We start from the raw sequence: 19,874 nt of genomic DNA on the forward strand, positions 1-19,874 counted from the left end.
ACTTTGTGATCTCTAGAAAGTACATCTTATTAATAATTTGGCATTAATTTTAAAGGTCAAGTTAATAGTTTACTTTAGTAAAATTTCCAAGTTTAACAGCCAACAGTCCTTAATGATATTGAGCCACTGTATCTTGTCTATTAGGGAAAGAAAGCAGGTAATTTGTAGATTACAGGTAGTAACATTTGAAATTTCTCCATCAGTTAAAGAAATCAAAGTAATTTACTTTTAGAACTCGCAGTCAATTCACATATCCATTAATATGCTGCTTAGCTGGCATATATCACATACTTTGTTTCTGTCCAGTAAGCATGAACAATAACTAGACATAAGCAAAGGAAATATTTGTATAGCTATATTTTTTACTTTTACCCAAGAACTTAAGATCAGCTTGAGTCTCATCTCTCTGAGATCCAGAGAAACCAGTAACATGAAATATATGCTCTATGCACTTATCTTCACTCAAAAGAGAAAATAAAAATGGAAAACTTGCACAGTAATTCAAGTTGGACTACACTGAGGAGAGGAAAATAAAACTTGTATCAGAAAAAAAAATAGTCTTTAAATCTAAATCAACTGATCTAATCTTTAAAGGTCATGCCTGCTAAAAATATAGAAACTAGTTCTACTTAATGACATCTTAAATCACTAGTTAGAGGACTAGCCCTGAAGGAAACAGGAATACAGTCTACTTTCTGTATGTGTACATTTAGCTATCTTCTTCATTGAATGTTCAACTCTTCTTCCAGAGACACCACATGCTACAATTTACTCAATCTCCTGACTCCAAAGCTTTAGCTTTTTCAATTTTAAATGGAGACATTTGCTTGTAACATGAATCTTAAAAGGTCTTATTAATAAAAAACCCAGGAGCCAGGTATTGGGATGAATGTTGAAAGATCAGAGAAACAGAACAGGCCACATCCAACCTCACCTCGCCAATTTCTCAGCCAATTTTGTTTCATCAGACTGAAAGCCTCTGAGATCCATTTGGATCTCAGATGAACTGTTGCTAAAAGCCAAAAGCTTAACAGACTGACTCTAGTTCCTGGTTTTCACGCCTTATATACCTTTCTGCTTCCTGCCATCACTTCCTGGGATTAAGGGCGTGTGTCACCATGCTTGGCTGTTTCCAGTGTGGCTTTGAACTCACAGAGATCCGGATGGATCTCTGACACCTGAATGCTATGATTAAAGGTATATGTGCCACCATTTTCTGGCCTCTATGTCTATCTAGCGGCTGTTCTGTTCTCTGAACCCAGATAAGTTTATTAAGGTGCACAATATATTGGGGGACACAATATCACCACATTTGTTACTTTGGATGTGTGTGTGTGTGTGTGTGTGTGTGTGTGTGTGTGTGTGATCTTATCTATTCCTTACTACAGCTTTAATCAGAAGTGCCACAATTGACAGTTGAGAAAAGCCCTGGAAGTTAGTCACAAATACCTAAAGTCACATGTAGCAGAGACTGCTGTGAGTCCATGTTGGCTTGACTTCAAAGCAATGAAATTCTAAAATACTGGCTTACCTTATTTTTAAATAATAAAAATGACCATAATTTTCCATATATATACTCTCTTATGAAGTTATAATACCAAGATAACTAAGACTTAGAAAACATTTTAAACCAGCATAATATGAAAATTAAAGGAGAAAAGAAATTTATCATAATTTTTTCTAAACTCAAAATAAACCAAGAAAGGAAAAGGAGATCTAACAAATCATTGGTACCAAGAATAATGTTCTCATGGCATACTAGATGAAACTGGTTTTTCTTGTTTTGTGTTGCTTGTGTTTTGTGGCTGTTAAAAATAAAACAGGCATGTGGTGATATACTGTGTACCCTAATAAATTTCCCTGAGGATCAGAGGACAGAGCCAGCCACTAGATTAGACATGGAGGTCAGGCAGTGGTGGCACACACCTTTAATCCTATCACTTGAGAGGCAGAGATCCATCTGGATCCCTGTGAGTTCAAAGCCACACTGGGCTACATGAGATTGATCCAGTATAGGAGAGACACAGAGACAGGCAGTGGTGACACACACCTTTAATCCCAGCACTTGAGATCTCATGCCTTTGCTTGGGAAACACACACACCTTTAATCCCAGGAAGTAATATGGCAGGGCAGAGAAAGGTATATAAGGCTTGAGGAAACAGGAACTCTCTCTCTTTAGGCTGAGGATTTCATAGAGGTAAGAACTAGTGGCTGGCTGTTCTGCTTCTCTGATCTTTCAGCTTTTACCCTGATATTTGGCTCTGGGTTTTTTTTTTTTTATTAAAAGACCATCTAAGATTTGAACAACACGGTATTTCAACTCTAAATGTGTGAAGCTCATGTGAACAAGTACAGACAAGTATGTGAACAGGCACAAATTCTCTTATGTCATTTAAGGATGGTATAATGACTACAAAACTTTACCTATGCTTTGCCATACCACTGAATTAGAAGTAAAGCAGACTATTGGTATGTTTCTTTAGTCTACTTATCACTTACAGCAGAAGTCAAAGATTAGCTTTAAATTATAAGAACATGACTTAAACATTAATCAGTTTCTAGATGCTTTCTATAAGATCGATCCATAGTTACAAAAATCAAATGATTTTCCAATGGTTGTACTCTGAATCTGCTGAAATGATTATAATGACTATAAAAATTAACACTGACATATTTAAGCATTAGGGTCTTACAACTGAATGTTATTCTTAAAATCATTTCAACAAGAGGACAGCCTGGTCTACATAGAGTCCCAGGACAGAGAGGGCTATATAGAGACCCTGTCTCAAAAAACAACAATAACAAAATCAATGTATAGTTTATAAAGCAGGGTATATTTTTATTTCAATTAACAATAAAGAATTATTTATTGTGATAAATACCTTCAATTGAAGTGTTGGACAATATCTAACTTTTAATCTTTACCACTCTACCAAACAAGGTTCCATTTTTCAGTAACACTTTATAACTCTTTACATTGAAGAACCAGTCTGTCTCCATCTTAGGCTTAAAAACCATCTTATAGTAAAGACAAACTAGGTTCATTCCTGTTTATGAGTAAACTTCTGTTTCTCAAGGATTGGGCTATGCCCTACCCATGATCTTAACTACAAATGGTTCTGAACTGCCTGTTCCAGGAATCGCAATCATGTCTTTGTTTCAAAAAGTTGTTTAAAATCATCTTGCAACCCTACCTTTGTTTCTAAAGGTTATATGACTACCTATAACTACCTTCTGTTAGGACTACCTTGTTATGCCAACCTTGCAACCATGTCTTTGTTTCTGGAGGTCATTAGGACTAACTTGTTATGATGTTCTGCTCCTGTAACCCTGCCTATTTTGTCTGCCATATTCTCCATTTGAAAACCCTTTACCGCTGAGCTATAAAAGCCTTATCTTCCTCACAGTCAATGCTGACCTCTCAAACCCCACCTTACATGGAGGCACCCATGTACATCTATGAAAACGCTTACTGTCTTAATTAATTTGGCCATGATAATTTGGGTCACTGTTCTTTCTCTTCCCATCTTTGGAATTGACAACACTGTCAAGATTATTTTAAAAGAGTTATCACCAAGAATACTACTTAGACTTCCATGAGCAGGTAAGCATCAGCAATCTTACCTTGTGCTGTTCAATGGCATCTATCCACTGCTGTCTGTGATCTGGATCCTGAGCACGAAGATACCAAACACTATCGTTAACACTGATATCAAACCGACATTCATCAAAATCATGAGGCTGGGGAAACAAAGAACAAAGTGAAAAGCAAAGTTAATTATATTCTTAGAAGTGCAGTTCCCTTCAGCACAAATGCTGAGACTCCTTTTACTTTTTAATTTTTCTACTCAAATAATTTATTTCAAGATGTCTCAGACACTGTCAATTATATATAAAATCCAAGTTTTATTCACTATTCACATAAATGATTTGACACATAATCTATAAACATTTATTTAAAAAATACAGAAATAATATTGTTCATCAAATAATTTAAGTTAGCTGAAGAAGTGGGAACATCATCACCAAAACCATAATTTACAAAAGGTTAAAGTAAGTTTTAGAGAAGACATCTACTATCTCCTTTCCTTTTTTTATTATTCAAAAGTACATTCCAGGGGCTCAGGAAATACTAACTCCTAGAGGAAGAGCTACTGGAAGTTAAAGGTTGCTGTAGGAGGGGGAGACATTTTTTTCAGTGTTGCTCATGTCCCACATTCATGCAAGCAACCATAATTAAACTCATTGGATCACACACACAAAAGATATGGAAGTAGAAACAATTTAGTTGTTGGGCAAGGGAAGGGGATCACTGTGAATGGAAGGAGGATGAGAGAGGTAATGGAAAGGAATATAAAAAATATATACATAAATGAAATGTCATAGTCAAACTTGATTATGGATAATTAACATATGCCAACAAAACTAAAATATTAAAAAAAGAAATTCCCAAAACAAACAGGCTTATATAATGAAATTTAAAAAGAGAAACAAGTGTTAATGTTTCCTTCCAAATATTCAAAATTAACTTTTACATATCTAGGAATATTTAATGTCAAGGAAGTTCCCAATGAAAACCAACAAATAAAACAAACAGAAAAAAAAAAGATAAACAAAAGCTAGAGGAAAGTATGCATCAAAGTGCAAACATTAATGGAAAGGTCAGTCTTGGTTTGGTGTTTTTGACTGCTGGTAAGTGAGGGCTGGTGAGATGGCTCAGTTGGTAAGGGTGCTCACACACAGGCTAGCTACCTAAGTTTGATGGAAGGAAAGACCAGACTCCAGAAAGATATCCCCTGATCGTCATGTGTGTGCCATGCATTCTCCACCTACCCAAAATACATAAAGAAAATGTTTTCTCCTCATTGAGTGAATTCAAATATGACAAGATTGCATCACATTTACTACTTTTTCTATCAGATAGGGCAGAGTCAATTTCCTCTATGATCAATCTTCCCTTATAGGGGAAGGAATCCTCCTGGATATGTAACAATAAACTTAATAGGTGAACAGAATCTTACATATTGTACTTTCAGAGCTTATTGTTTATTTTATCCCTCTATTTAAACATTGTTCTGTGATCTCTTTATCAATTTATGTCCCCAAACAATATAACTCCATGATGTTCTTTAGTCTATAAAACAATTTCTTTTTAAGACAGTAAGCCACAGTTTTGAGTGGCAAAAAGAAACAAGTTAAACATTTCCTGGATCACTATGCCCTCAGCATCATGGTTAGGAATATGGCACAAAGCAAAGAATAATAGAAAGAAATAAAGGGGGAAAAGATGGTAACACATACCTTAGTCAATACAAATACAGAAAGACTAAAAGATGTTGACATAAGAAAATAAACTCCAGATATCTAAACAGCGTAATCAAATCTAGTTACTGAGAAAGCTTCTTGGAGGGAAACAATACTACAATGAAAAGCCAAGCAAAGAAAGTAAAGTAAATGATCACTCTACCACTGTAACTGGCACAGAGGTTTCCCAACTTTTATTCCACTATCACTTTCATTTCATTTGTAGCCACGATTCCTGAAAAGGTTTTACATTATGAATTGTCTTTCAACATTCTCAATAAAGTTTAAGAGAAATAAAAGGAAATAACCACATATAGTTCAGAATTCATTGCTTTCTCCAGCAAACTTTTCCATGAGCAAAAGGAAGTCATATCTAATATCAATCTAAAGCATAGGAGGCACAGGTGAGACACCGACTGTTGATAACAACACTAAGACACAGGAGGACATGTGAGACACCGACTGTTGGTAACAACACTAAGACACAGGAGGACATGTGAGACACCATCTGTTGATAACAACACTAAGACACAGGAGGACATGTGAGACACCGACTGTTGGTAACAACACTAAGACACAGGAGGACATGTGAGACACCGTCTGTTGGTAATAACACTAAGACACATGAGGACATGTGAGACACCGACTGTTGATAACAACACTAAGACACAGGAGGACATGTGAGACACCGACTGTTGATAACAACACTAAGACACAGGAGGACATGTGAGACACCGACTGTTGATAACAACACTAAGACACATGAGGACATGTGAGACACCGACTGTTGATAACAACACTAAGACACAGGAGCACATGTGAGACACCGACTGTTGATAACAACACTAAGACACAGGAGGACATGTGAGACACCGACTGTTGATAACAACACTAAGACACAGGAGCACATGTGAGACACCGACTGTTGATAACAACACTAAGACACATGAGGACATGTGGGACACCGACTGTTGATAACAACACTAAGACACAGGAGGCACATGTAAGACACCGTCTGTTGGTACAAAACATGCTGTAAACACGGGATCTTTAAACCCCAACAAAGCTAACAAAGTGAGAGAAACTGGGTCCATGGGATAAAAGAAATGATTGATTTGGTAAGAGAGCATGCTTGGAAAAAAATAAATTGATGATGATAAAACTTTAATCAAGTTTTATTTTGTGCATCACCCTGTTCACACCACAAAACAGAATAGATTGCTTGACTTCATTTAAACTCTCTTTTTGAGGCAGGGTTTCATTTGTAGTCCAGGTTGGTCTCAAGTATGTGCTCTGTTTGCCTCAGCCTCCTCAGTGTTGGGATTAAGGGATGTACCCCAGACCCTTCTTGACCTTCACTGAAATTATTGTGTCTTTGTTCATATGTGCTGATTTTGTTTTTAAATTTTTTATCTAAATATTTATCTTGATTATTATGTGTTCTGATGCGCCTTAACAGTCTCAGATTCAGGCAGTTCCTCTCTGGTCTTGGCACTAGCAAGTATTACTAGAAAAAAAAAGTGAAGGATAAAGGCCCAAAAGGTGAACAACTTTTAAGAACTGGTAAGACATTTCTCCTTCCTAAAGAAGGAAAAAGAAGACTTAATTTTTAAATTTTTTTCCAATTTCTTTATTTTGGATATATGTTGGCATGACAATACCATGAAGCACCTGTGGTCAGAGAACAACTTGCAGGAGTTACTTCTCTCCTTCTACCATGCCTGTTCTAGGAACCAAACTCAGGTCATCGTCAGGCTTGACATCAAGTGCCTTAACATACTTAGCCATCTTGCCAGCCCAAGACAAAAAGTTTTTTGAAGTTAAAGCACCTTGCAATGAAAAGTTAAGCTAACGTAAAGCTAGTACAGTACAAGAAAAAACAAATAAACAAAAAACAGTTGGAGTAGCAATAAAATAAATAGGCTAGAACTCTAGGGCATGGTAAATGGATTTGAAAAAAAATATATATATATATAAATAATATATTTCTATGTTACTGTCTTAGTCAGTGTTCTATTGCTATGAAAAGATGCCATGACCACAGCAACTCTTTATTGTTGTTGTTTGTTTGTTTTCTGAGACAGGATTTCTCTGTGTAGCCTTAGTTGTCCTGAAACTCACTCTGTAGACCAGGCTGGCCTTGAACTTACACCCACCTGCCTCTGCTTCCTGAGTGCTTTGATTAAAAGTGTGCATTGCCACCACCCAACTCACAGTAACTCTTACAGGAAAACATTTCACTGGGCTGGCTTTCAGGTTCAGAGGTTTAGTTCATTATCGTCATGACCAGGAGCATGTCAGCATGAAAACAGATATAGTCTTAGAGGAGTTCTACATCTGGATCAGCAGGCAGCAGGAAGAGCGAGACACAAGGCCTGACTTGAGCTTCTAAAAACCCTAAAGGTCATCCCCAGTGACATACTTCCTTCAAGGCCACAACTACCAATAGTTCCACTCCCTGTTAAAAAATTCCCATGGGCATTGGTGGCGCACGCCTTTAATCCCAGCATTCGGGAGGCAGAGCCAGGTGGATCTCTGTGAGTTCGAAGCTAGCCGGGTCTCTACAGAGTGAGATCCAGGACAGAGGAAACCCTGTCTTAACACCGTCTTGAAAAACAAAAACAAACAAATTCCTATTGTTAGTGACCATGTAGCTATGTGCACAGTGACATTAGCGAGTATTAACAAACCTATGGTGTTGCCAGTTATACAATACAATGATGTAACAACATATAATACTTCACAAACAACTATGCTACTGTTTATTATTACTATTCTCTACTTTCTATGTGTGTGCACCAACACATGTATGTCAGTATAAGTGTCTGTGTGTGTACATGCAGAGGCTAGAGTTTGACTCAGGCTATCTTTTGCTCTTGCTCTTCTCTTTTCTTCCCAGTGCTAGGACTGAACCAGGACCCAGCCTTTGGAGTCAAGTGTGCTATCACTGAACTCCGCTCTAGCCCTTCCACCTTTTGTTTGTTTGTTGACAGTTTCGTACTGAATCTGAAGCTCACTAACTGGATAGATTTGCTGGACAGTCAGCCCCTGGGGTTCTTCTGTTTCCAGCTCTCAGAGCTGGGAATATAGGTACGTGCTGCTATGCACAGATTTTTGCAAGGATGAAATGGATCTGAACTCAAATCCTCAAAGCATCAGAGGTTCAAGGCCTTCCTGCAATACACAGTGAGTTCAAGGCCAGCATGGTACCTTATTAAGATCTTTTCACAGAGTAAAGAGAGCTGAACTACTGTTCTGTGGTAGAACACTTGTCTAGCATGTGTGAAGCCCTAGTTTTTATATATATATATATATATATATATATATATATATATATATATATATATAGAGAGAGAGAGAGAGAGAGAGAGAGAGAGAGAGAGAGGGGGGGGGGAGTCAGGAAGGAAGGGGAGGGGGAAGGAGAGGAAGGAGACAGGAAATATTAAAGATCCCCTTTTTGCTTCCCAGAAGACCCAGAACCCATGCTCAAAATATGTTTCACCAAGAGAGACTAAAGAGTAGTTAGATCTTTGAAAAGAATGCAACAGAGCTAGAGTGATGGCTCAGCAATTAAGAGCACAGCTGCTTTTCCAAAAGACCTGGGTTCAATTTCCAGCACCCACATGGCAGCTCACAACTGTCTGTAACTCCAGTTCCAGGAGATTTGGCACACTTACACAGATATACAAGCAGGCAAAACCCCAAAGTACATTAAAAAAAAAATCAAAGAAGAAAAGAATGCAACGAAAGAAAGAAGCAAAGGGACTTCTCATGGACACTGAAAGAGAGATAGCAACAGCAGAGTCATGTAGAAAGCCCAACAGTCTAGAACTCACTGAACATAATAATACTTGTCAAATAATTCTAATAGACAGTCCACCTTGAATCTAGCATTTGTTCAGGTCTTTTCCCTTGAGACAATAGCAACTTGCAGGCTTATTTTTATGGTTAAGTTTTGGGCTGATCCTGGATATTGTAAATGTTAGACTTTAAATTCTGAATTCTGTCCTATTACTCTAAGAAAAAAAACAAAACAAACAAACAAAAAAACAACTGCATTTGTTCTGGCTGGCAACTCCATGAGACTCCAGTTAGCACTTGTGTCCCAGACCACTGAGATCTTAGTCTAGTTGCTTTGTATCTGGTCCACAAACATACTTGCCCTCAAGTCAAGTGAAGATGGAAGAATAGAGATAGACTCAAAAATTGAGATTCCTCTTCTCTGGCTCATTTTTGGGGTCTCCATCTCACTTTTCAGCAGCCTTGGGTGCACCAGGTATCTGTCACAGGTTCAGGGAGCCAGAAGATTGACAGGTTGGTTTTTGTTTTTGCTAGAGATCTGACCTAAGTTCTGCCCAATTTTCAAATATCTTGGCAAATACTCATGAAGGACTTGTAATTATCTAAGTCTAGCATCTTCCTCTTTTCCATAAACACCAAGTATTAAAATTGCTATGCCCAACACAAAGGCAGTTAAATAACCCCAATTAGATTCAAACAGTATGAATCAATCAGCATCCCAAATTACAGACAACAGAAACTGATCTTTGTTTACATAAGGAATTTGTTTAGAAGCTAATTGGCAGCTTGCATTGCTAATAAACAAAGAGAAGAATCAGAACTAACGGTAAAAAGAACAAGATCTTTGTGGAGACTGGACCACCTATGTCAATTGTACGGCAGGGCTGGTCACCTTCTGAGACTAGCAAACCAGCCACTGCTAGCACTGCTGCCACTAGGAACTAGATGCTGGCATGCCAGCACATTCTGGAGAATTCCCTGTGTCTGCTGCTTCTCTGTGTGGTTTATGTATGGTTCCTGCACCTGTGCATATGGTAACACAGGTGCCTGTCTGGTGTCTTCCTTCATCACTATCCCTTTTTATTTATTTATTGTTTTAAAGCAGAGTCTCTTGCTGAATCTGGAATTCATCAATTTGGCCAATAAGCTCCAAGAATTTCCTGCCGCCATGCCCCACTTACCTAGAACAGGAGTTAGAGATGTGCATCAACATGCCTGGCTTTTTATGTAGGTACTAGGGATCCGAACTCAGGTCTTTCAGCAGACATTTTAGTGACAGCTAAATCTCCCCAGCCTTCCAGCTCTGTTTCTGTTAGTAGTGTTCCAGAATCAAAATTATAAAGAGGAGACAAGGGCAGTGAATGTGTGTGTGTGTGTGTGTGTGTGTGTGTGTGTGTGTGTGAGAGAGAGAGAGAGAGAGAGAGAGAGAGAGAGAGAGAGAGAGAGAGAGAGAGAGAGAGAGAGAGATGGTGGAAGGGGAGAGGAAGAGGCAGATGACAACACAGCATAAAGCAGTCTAAATGGTTAATTCTTAGGCCTATGTGCTTTGGGGGAGGTAACTATAAAGAGATGGTAGGTTAAGAGAGAAAATTAAATATCTGCCTTTATAGATTATATGCAGGAGATATTCTACTCATACAGAATATCTTAGAAGAAGGAAATAAAAGACCAATGACAATATACTTGAGAGTAGAATCTACAGTTTAATCAGATAGAAGAGCTGTTCACTCAGTAAAGCAACATGAAACTTACATACTCAAAAATAAATGATTCCAGAAATTTGTCCAATCTGAAGATGACTACATTTAGCTGCACTATGGCTAAGCCATGCCTTCTCACAGAATACATAAGATTACTGTCAGTATGTAGTGTAAGACCAATGAAGGTAGAGCTGTTAAAGAATGCCAACTGGCTATATTCAGAGTCTAGTATAGGTATCATGATCTTGGAAAACTCCCCACAGTCCAAGGAATGAAAACATGTTCTTCAAATATAGAAACTAGATGGAATCAGTGTCCCATATACAGAGACTAAGTCTACCCAACCACGCATCTAAGGGATTTTAGCATGCATCAGTGAACATGTACTACTACTAATTAACAGATCTACAGTGAGAAACAAAGTAAACAGATATTTCATCCTGTGGTAAATATGTCTCTTTTAATAATTCTATATAGAAAAAATTCAAATTATCATATGACACAAAATAAGGAGTTAGAAGACCTCATTTTAATGGCTAGTAGCACCAAATATAACGCAATTGTTTTTCTTCTAACTTGCCTTTTAAACACTTGAATCCTGTTCATTGCTCAATTGGGTCTTAATTTTAACATATTAAAAAACCCCTATGCATATGGGGAAAGAAGAGCGCTATTAGCTGGCTCTGAAGGCACTTTCACAAAACAGGACAACCCAAGACTAGGAAAGCAGCCCAACACAAAATTGTAAGCTTACTGAAAACACCGAGATTGCCAGTGTGTGATTTTTCTGGGCGGGGGGAGGTGATGATAAACTCTGCAGACAGCAATGTATCACAAAGTCAAATGGCTGGGTGTCACCTGGGTAGAGTCACTTTTGTCTGAACTTGCCAAAGATCTGCTTTTTCATATCTCTATGCTTCTCTTTTGAACTTACTGCCAGATTTTTTTTTTTCTTTTCCCTTTGAGACAAGGACTCACACTTTCGCCCAGGCTGGCCTCAAACTCGTGGCACTCCTCCTGTCTCAGCCTCCCAAGTGCTGGAATTGTTAGCATGAACTACATGTGGCAAGCTAGTTTTAACTGAGGCTTTCTTGGAACAGCTGGTTAATATTCATGCACAGAACTTTCCTCGGACATGTTAATTTCTGGCCTATTAAGATCAAGTTATGCTAATCTTAGAAAAGTTACATAAATTCTCAGTTCTTTATCGATGAAAGGGAGGGTAATAATAATGTACTCATCTTACTGAATTACTGAAAGGATTAAATATGATAAAACATTTTATATGTACAAATGGAGAAGGCATTTTAAATGATGTATGGCACAGTAAAAGCATTCAAACATTTATATATAAATATAAAACATCTACAAACACTTAAAAATAGCAATTTTTTCAATGAAAAAATGAGTTTTTTTTTTTAAAAAAAAAAAAGCCCTCTAATTTAGCCTTCAAACAGTTTACTCCTTATCTAAAACACCTACTTAAATCCATCTATGATGACTAAATAGATATCTTAAAAACACTAACACATGTAGAAAAAAATTTAGATATTTGATACTCAAAATATTTTTATAGCTGTGTGTGTATTAAATGGATACATAGAGATAGTGTTCTCTTTGATTATAACTTTAAAAAAAAAAACATTTATTATGTATACAGTGTTCTGTTTGCATGTATTCCTGCCCAGAAGAAGAGGGCACCAGATCTCATTACAGATGTTTGTGAGCCACCATGTGGTTGCTGGGAATTGAACTTAGGACCTCTGGAAGAGCAGTCAGTGCTCTTAACCTCTGAGTCACCTCTCTAGCCCTGATTACAACTTTTTTTTTTTTTTTTTTTTTGGAGACAGGGTTTCTCTGTGTAGCTTTGCACCTTACCTGGAACTCACTTGGTAGCCCAGGCTGGCCTCGAACTCACAGAGATCCGCCTGGCTCTGCCTTTAATCCCTGATTACAACTTTTAACACAAGCATTCAGAAAACTATATCTTGACTCAATTCAAACTAAACAGAAATCTTGATTTTGCTTTCTTTACTATATATTCACTACATATACATTCCCATATATTTAATATACCTAACAGAATGAATATTAAAAGGAAAATCACATCATCCTTTTATTGAGCCCTGTAACTCTCTGACCCACTTCACAAGCCTTTTTATTTGCTCTTTCTGGAACACTGCCTTCCAAATATAGACACTATCTACCTCTGTTACTTCCTAAAGGTCTCCACTCAAGTGAATCCTCCTTTGCCATCTACAATGTCATACTCGATCTCTAACAACACCTCTTCCAAGACACTTCCCACTTGAAAATAAGGAATGAGAGCAAAGGTAATTAAGTGATCAAGATGGCAGCCTACTAATTATACTAAACCTATTAAGGATTAGAATACTGAAATTCATCTGCTGGTTAGACCATTGTCTCTCCTAAACAATGCTGGGGATAATGAAGTATTTTGATTTTCTGTGCATGAGTAACACCCTTTCCTGGGAGGCACAACTGACGTCTTGTACAATGTCATTATGGAGTATATTACAACCAAACACAAAGAAAATATTTTGTACAATACAATGAAGCAGAATATCCAGAGCCACCCTATTTTAGTTCTAAGTCTCCTAAATAAACAATATTCAAACCTTTCCTGCAACAACTGATTCATTCAAAGTGATTTTATCTGGGGCTGAAGAGGTAGATCGCTGGGGAAGACCAAGTACTACATGGCAGGGTGACAATCCTCTGTAACTCCAGCCCTGGGATGTCTGATGCCTTTTTCTGGTCTCCCTAGGCAGAGTCATACAGGCAAAATAATAAAAATTTAAAAAATAGATATTTTATTTATCTCTTCTGCAAATGAGGTATTTATAGATGACCACTGAAGGCAAGATAAACGGATACAAACTCTTTTCCTACTATGAAGAGACTACATATAAACTCTGGGATAATCACTTTCTCTCTTTAAAAAGTGGCAGTATTTTTTTTTTTAATTCAGAGCCAGTTCTTCTAAAATTAGTATTTTTTTGTGAACTATCTTTTAAGTAAACTTCCAAATGCTTTGTTGCATAACTCTTCTTTGGATTCTGCTTATTGGCTCCTGTCTTACTTAACCCTTCTCTGGTATGTTATATTAAGAATATAGGTGGGGCTCAAAATACGGTATAACATAATAGTCTTTTATAGATAAAATGTATTGCGCCTCCCCTCTCCCTAACAGAATTTTGCTATGTAGCTCTGGATAGCTTGAAACTTGAAGATCAATCTCCCTCTGCCTCCCTGGTGCTGGAATTAAAAGTATGTGTTACCATGGTTGGTTGTTTCCTACTTTCTAAGTGAGATTCCCTAAAACTACAATGTATACAATGTAATACTATCAAAACCTTCCCCAGATTACTATTCAAAATCTCTTAGGTTATTTCTAAACATTTCTCATTTTGTTTTGTGTGGGCTTACTGCTTACTCCCAGCTCCTGATCCTAACCATGTCTACCACAATTAAGTTATAGACACTGGCTTATGAAGAGTGTTCAAGTTCTTGCCCTACCCACCCCAAATACAATATAGTATTTACTGTATGGGGTATAATGCAGAAATTTTAATAAACTACTTTGTATATAGGAAAAATTATATCAAAGATCAAATAATACTTTTATTGTAAGAAAAATGGTTCATTTTATAAACATATAGAGTTGGGGCTGGAGAGATGACGCAGTAGTTACGAGCACTGGCTGCTCTTCGAGAGGACCTGGGTTCAACTCTCAGAGCCAGTTTGGTGGCACACAACCATCTGTAACTCCAGTTCCTGGGAAACGAGGCCCTCACCTGGCCTCCACAGGTACCAGGCACATACACAGTAGACAAACACTGCAAGCAAAACACCCATACACATAAAATAAACAAAATTTTCAAAAATCATGTAAGATTTGTGGATAAATAAGCACAGACTGAATTATTCTCACTTCTATTTATTTACCAAACTCTATTTAAAATGAGAAGAATGGGCACAGAAGAAGGAAAAAAGGCAAGAAGAAGATAATAACTAGATCTGGAACACAGGTGAGCAAATTAGTATGTTACAGACAACTGGGGAAAACTAAGTAGGGCAGTAGGGGTGTAGGCAGAATGGACTGGTGGGCAAGCAGGCACATTTATTTGTGCAGGAGCACCACAAACAGACTAAAAAGAATGAGAAGCAATTCTAACACTCTAAAGAACTACTTAAAAGTAGGAGAAAAGAAAAAAGAAAAAAAGGAAAGAAAAGAAAAAGTTATTAATGTAATAAACAATTTGTATGCCAACATACCATTTCTGAGAATACAGAAGTTTTTCTCGTAGAAAAAGACTAAAAGTTTTCTATTTGGATACACAAAAACTAAAGGAACCCTTAAAGGAACAGTCATCATCAAAAGCCGAGGATAAGAATGTACAGCAGAAAGACAGTTTGAATTCTAAGGTTCCCACCCTTACCCCAATCTGTATCCTCCATTCTCTTCCAAAGCCACCAAAGCTGACTTTGGTACAGAGGCAGGAAAAAGAGACCCTGGGAAATCTTTAGCCTAAAAGTAAGAAACTAGGAAGGAAAAAAAATGCTAAAGAAAAGGAAATAGGAAACCAGAAGAAGGAGGGTGGGGGTGGGGGCTAGGGTTATAGGTCAGTGGTATAGTGCTTGTCAACATGTATGAAGTTCCAAGTTCAGTCTCTAGGACCTTAAGAAATAAGGAATACATACCAGTTATGGAGGCATATAACGGCACCACGGAATCAGTGTGGAAAGGTTTCTAATAGCCATATCTAAGACAATTATCATCAAAATCTATACAGTAATGGGCTATAACACATAGAATATAGCAGGAATAGTTAAGTCATATAATTAAATAGGCCACAAGGAAGAAATAAGAAAAAAAATGAGCCCTGGTTAATAAATGTAGAAGGAATCTGAAGGAATCTGAAGAGTTGGAAATAATCATTTTGCTTACATTCTGCTCTCAAGAGAAAGAGTGACCACAAAGCAGATCTGGACAACCCCTTGGCTCTTTTACCGCAGATCTGGACAACCCCTTGGCTCTTTTACTGCAGATCTGGACAACCCCTTGGCTCTTTTACCGCAGATCTGGACAACCCCTTGGCTCTTTTACCGGATGAGAACATTAAAGTCATAAAAGGGAGGAAGACAAATCTGTCTCTGATGTGACATCCTGAGTTTAGTATTACCAAGATGTATAACATGAATCTAATAAGAAGAAACACCAGACAAGTATCACATGAAAATACTATTTTAAAAAAGTAGCTTATAGACAAAGAGAAAAAGGCACCACATTTTTTCTTATACATAGAAATTAATGGAAAAAAGATGACTTGAAAGTGAAGATGAATTATTAGGGTTTGTGAAATGGGGAAGGAAGGAAGGAAAAAAGAGGGTGTAAAGGAGACAGTGGACATGAACAATGCAGGTCATTTGCATGCTTAAAAATAGCACAGAAGAATTTAAAAATTAGCATGTACTTAACAATTATAATAATATATTTCAAAGGGGACTGATTTATATTTTTTCAAAACTGCTATGCCAGACAAAAGAAACCAGTAATTTCTTTAGCTCAAAAGAAAGTAAGACACAGCAACTAACTGCAATATACATTCTGGACTAGATTTTAACACTGAAGGGGAAAATATACTATATAGAATATCACTAAAGCTGTAGATAAAAATCAGATGTTTTGTTGTGTGTGGTGCTGGGGCTCAAACTCAAGACTTATGTGTAGTAGGCAAACACTTTACTACTAAGCTACATCTTCAGGCCTATCAAACTGGAATTGGAATATAGTGTAAAAACTAGAAAGAATCTGTACAAACATTTTTCAACAATAGTTATAATACAAATAAAATTAACTAAGAGAGTATTTCACTCTTGGAAATTATACACTGCAGCATTAAAGAAGAAGAGATGTGAAATAGCAAACCAATTTTCAAGTCCCAGAAAAAAATATTGTATGAATAGTGTTTGTGTGTGTAGGAGAGAATGATAACAGATGTCATGCTAAACTAGTGGACAACTAAGGCTATTCTTACAACTTTTCTATGTGAAATCATTTCAAAACATAAAGCTAACAAACAAAAATGTTCTATGTAGGTGCAGTGAGTGACAGCTACAGGTCTGTAATTTCAGGACTAAGGAGGCGGAGGCAGGAGGAATTCAAGTTGGACTATACTGAGACTGTCATTTACTCAACTCCCTGCTTCTTTCTTCCTTCACAACAGACCTCCTGAGACCTCCTGAAAGTCAGATGCTTAATGTCTCCTTACATTACATGATAAAGAGAGACAAAGCTCATCAGGTATTAATAACAAACTATAACATTAAAATCAAAGTCCAAACATTTAGGGATTGAAAATAAAGGATCTGAAGCAACAGTCAAGACTGTGCAGATTACAAGACACATTTTTTTTTAAATTTACAGACCTTACTTACAAATTTTTATAGGAAGGTAAATTATAATTCATATCAAGTTATTTCATTAATGAGTGACAACTGTAGTTTGACTTTATTTATATCTTTTTTTTTTTTTTTTCCCTCCCAAGACAGGGTTTCTCTGTGTAGCTTTGGAGCCTATCCTAGAACTTGCTCTGTAGACCAGACTGGCCTCGAACTCACAGAGATCCCCCTGACTCTGCCTCCCGAGTGCTGGGATTAAAGGTGTGTGCCACCACCACCAGGCAACTTTATTTATATCTTAATTCTGAGGACCCCTGAAGAAGCAAAACTCTGCTTTCAATTGTTATTCTCGAATAAAGGCTGAGTAATGACATTGCCACTCTGATATCTTATTTTCAATGTTTTAATATCTAAACCTAGACTATACAATACAGTAGTCACTGACCACATGTAGCTACCACACAGTTGAAAGAAAAAGGATAATTTGAATTGAAACATGATAAAATATAAAATAAAATGGATTTTTAAGATTTGGTAAAAATAAGAAATAACTCACTAATTATTTCATGACTACATATTAAAATATATTTTAGATGTAGTGTGCTAAGTAAAATATAATAAAATTAGTCTCATTTTTCTAATAATATAGCTATTAGAAATTTTTAATCACATCTGTGGGTTATATCTGTAACAATTTCTACTGGACCATCATAATCTAAGTCATTCATTCACTTATGCATCAATGCAACTAACCAACTGACCACATATTTATAAGCACCTATGGTTTACCAACCATTATTTAAGACATTGAAGATACAACAGTGAAGATGAACAGGCTAAATTTCTAAAGTTCTGAGCTTATATTAACCAAATAAATCCAAAGTAAATAATGATGTCAATTACAAAAAACCATAGGCAAGAAAGGTAAATAATGTTGAGAAAGTCTACTATAAAGGGAATCTAAAAAAAATAGTCTATAATAAACATATAATTATGTTCTCACACGCAAAAGCTAAAAAGCTGATCTAGAAGAGGGGAAAGGAATAGTAGTCATTAGAGACAAGAAATGGCAAGGGGGATGATAGAAAGTTGAAGGGGCACTAAAACACAGAGGTGAAAGTAACATACTAAGGTAGCAGTTAAAACAGTCTATGATACATTTCAAAGAGTATGAAAACAGGACTATCAATTCCTAACATAAAAATTAATGTTAAAGAAACAGAAATGTTAATTACCTTGATTTGGTTGTTACACATTTTAAACACGTAACAAATTACCATAATGTACTGTTGGCGGAAGTCTCCGTCCCACCTGGTCCCACAGCCGTTCAGTCCCAAATAAACACACATATTAATTACAAGCTGTTTGGCCTATGGCTCAGGCTTGTCATTAACTAGCTCTTACAACTTAATTCAATCCATTTCTATTAATCTATGTTTTGCCACGTGGCTTCGTGGCATTACCTGTGTTCCAGAACATCCTCTGACTCCGCCTTCTCCTTCTCTCTCTTCTTGGATTCCCCGCCTGGCTCTGTTCTACCTTGCCATAGGCCGCAGCAGCTTCTTTATTAACCAATGGTAGCAACACATTCACAGTGTACAGAAAGACCATCCCACAGCACTTCCCCCTTTTCTGTCTAATCAAGAAGGAAGGTTTTCATTTTAATATAGTAAAATTACATGTAACAAAACAATTATCAAGCAAGAATTATACTTACAATATCTAGGCTTTTTGTATTTGGCAAAATTATTGAATCTACTTTAATCTAAAAAACAACAGTTAATCTCAAAATATTTTACATTGGTATGGATTTCAGTTTATTGATACAAATTTAAAGTTAACTTTGTTAAACTGTATGTATATTTCTACTCATGTTTAAGGTATTATGTTTATGCACCCCACTTAAAATTGTAATGTATAATTAAGAAATACAGATTAATAATTAGTCATCTATGATAAACTTATAGTCATGTTAAGTTTTCTAGGTATACAAAGATATTTTAATTAGGTAAGTAATCTTCAAAAACTTCAAAGACCTACAGAATATGGCATTTAAAATGTTTTAAAAACTTAAACTTTTCTGGACAGTGAGACATGTCTGCTTCTGACAGCACGAATTTACTTCAAAGAGGAAGATGGGCATCGAAGACAATCCATATGGAGTTTTTCTTCTTGGCAAAACTAGCCATTTGGGCAAGAAACTGATCTAGCCTGGACTGCTTGACAGTATGTTATATAAACTGGACATACAGAACCCATAGGAAAGGGACCACTGAACTTCCAAATCAACATGGGATGGTCCTTCAGGATTCCTATTTCACAGAAGAAACTGCCAGACATTCTGGAGAACACAGAAAAGCGACTGATAAACTTTGCCAAAACAGGCAAAATGGTCCTTCAAATTTCCTGCTTCACTGAAAAGTATGCCATAGACTCTAGGCTTGTAGGCTGAAGATAGATGCCCCAACATTACAGAGGAACTTTGGGTAACTGTCCAGGCAGCCAGATATCTCTGTCATTTCTAGAGTTTTGGAGGTTGCTTACAATGCAGTTCCTGTTTACTTAGGTAATATTATACCCTTCTAGGGTCTTTCATGTAGTTGAAGACTAGATAGTTACAATTATAGTTTTCCTTAATCATG

General features: G+C 36.8%; 1 protein-coding gene across 2 annotated transcripts in view; it reads right to left on the reverse strand.

Moving 5' to 3' along the window:
• Window positions 1-19,874, reverse strand: part of Cert1 (ceramide transporter 1) — a 105,986-nt gene that overhangs the window by 65,705 nt on the left and 20,407 nt on the right. For both annotated transcript variants that reach the window (XM_059276284.1, XM_059276283.1), the window contains exon 3: window positions 3,626-3,742. In XM_059276284.1, coding sequence (XP_059132267.1) covers window positions 3,626-3,742 — 117 coding nt within the window. The remainder of the gene's footprint in view (window positions 1-3,625; window positions 3,743-19,874) is intronic.

Source organism: Peromyscus eremicus, chromosome 11, assembly GCF_949786415.1.
Source record: "Peromyscus eremicus chromosome 11, PerEre_H2_v1, whole genome shotgun sequence".
Classification (NCBI taxonomy): Eukaryota; Metazoa; Chordata; class Mammalia; order Rodentia; family Cricetidae; genus Peromyscus; species Peromyscus eremicus.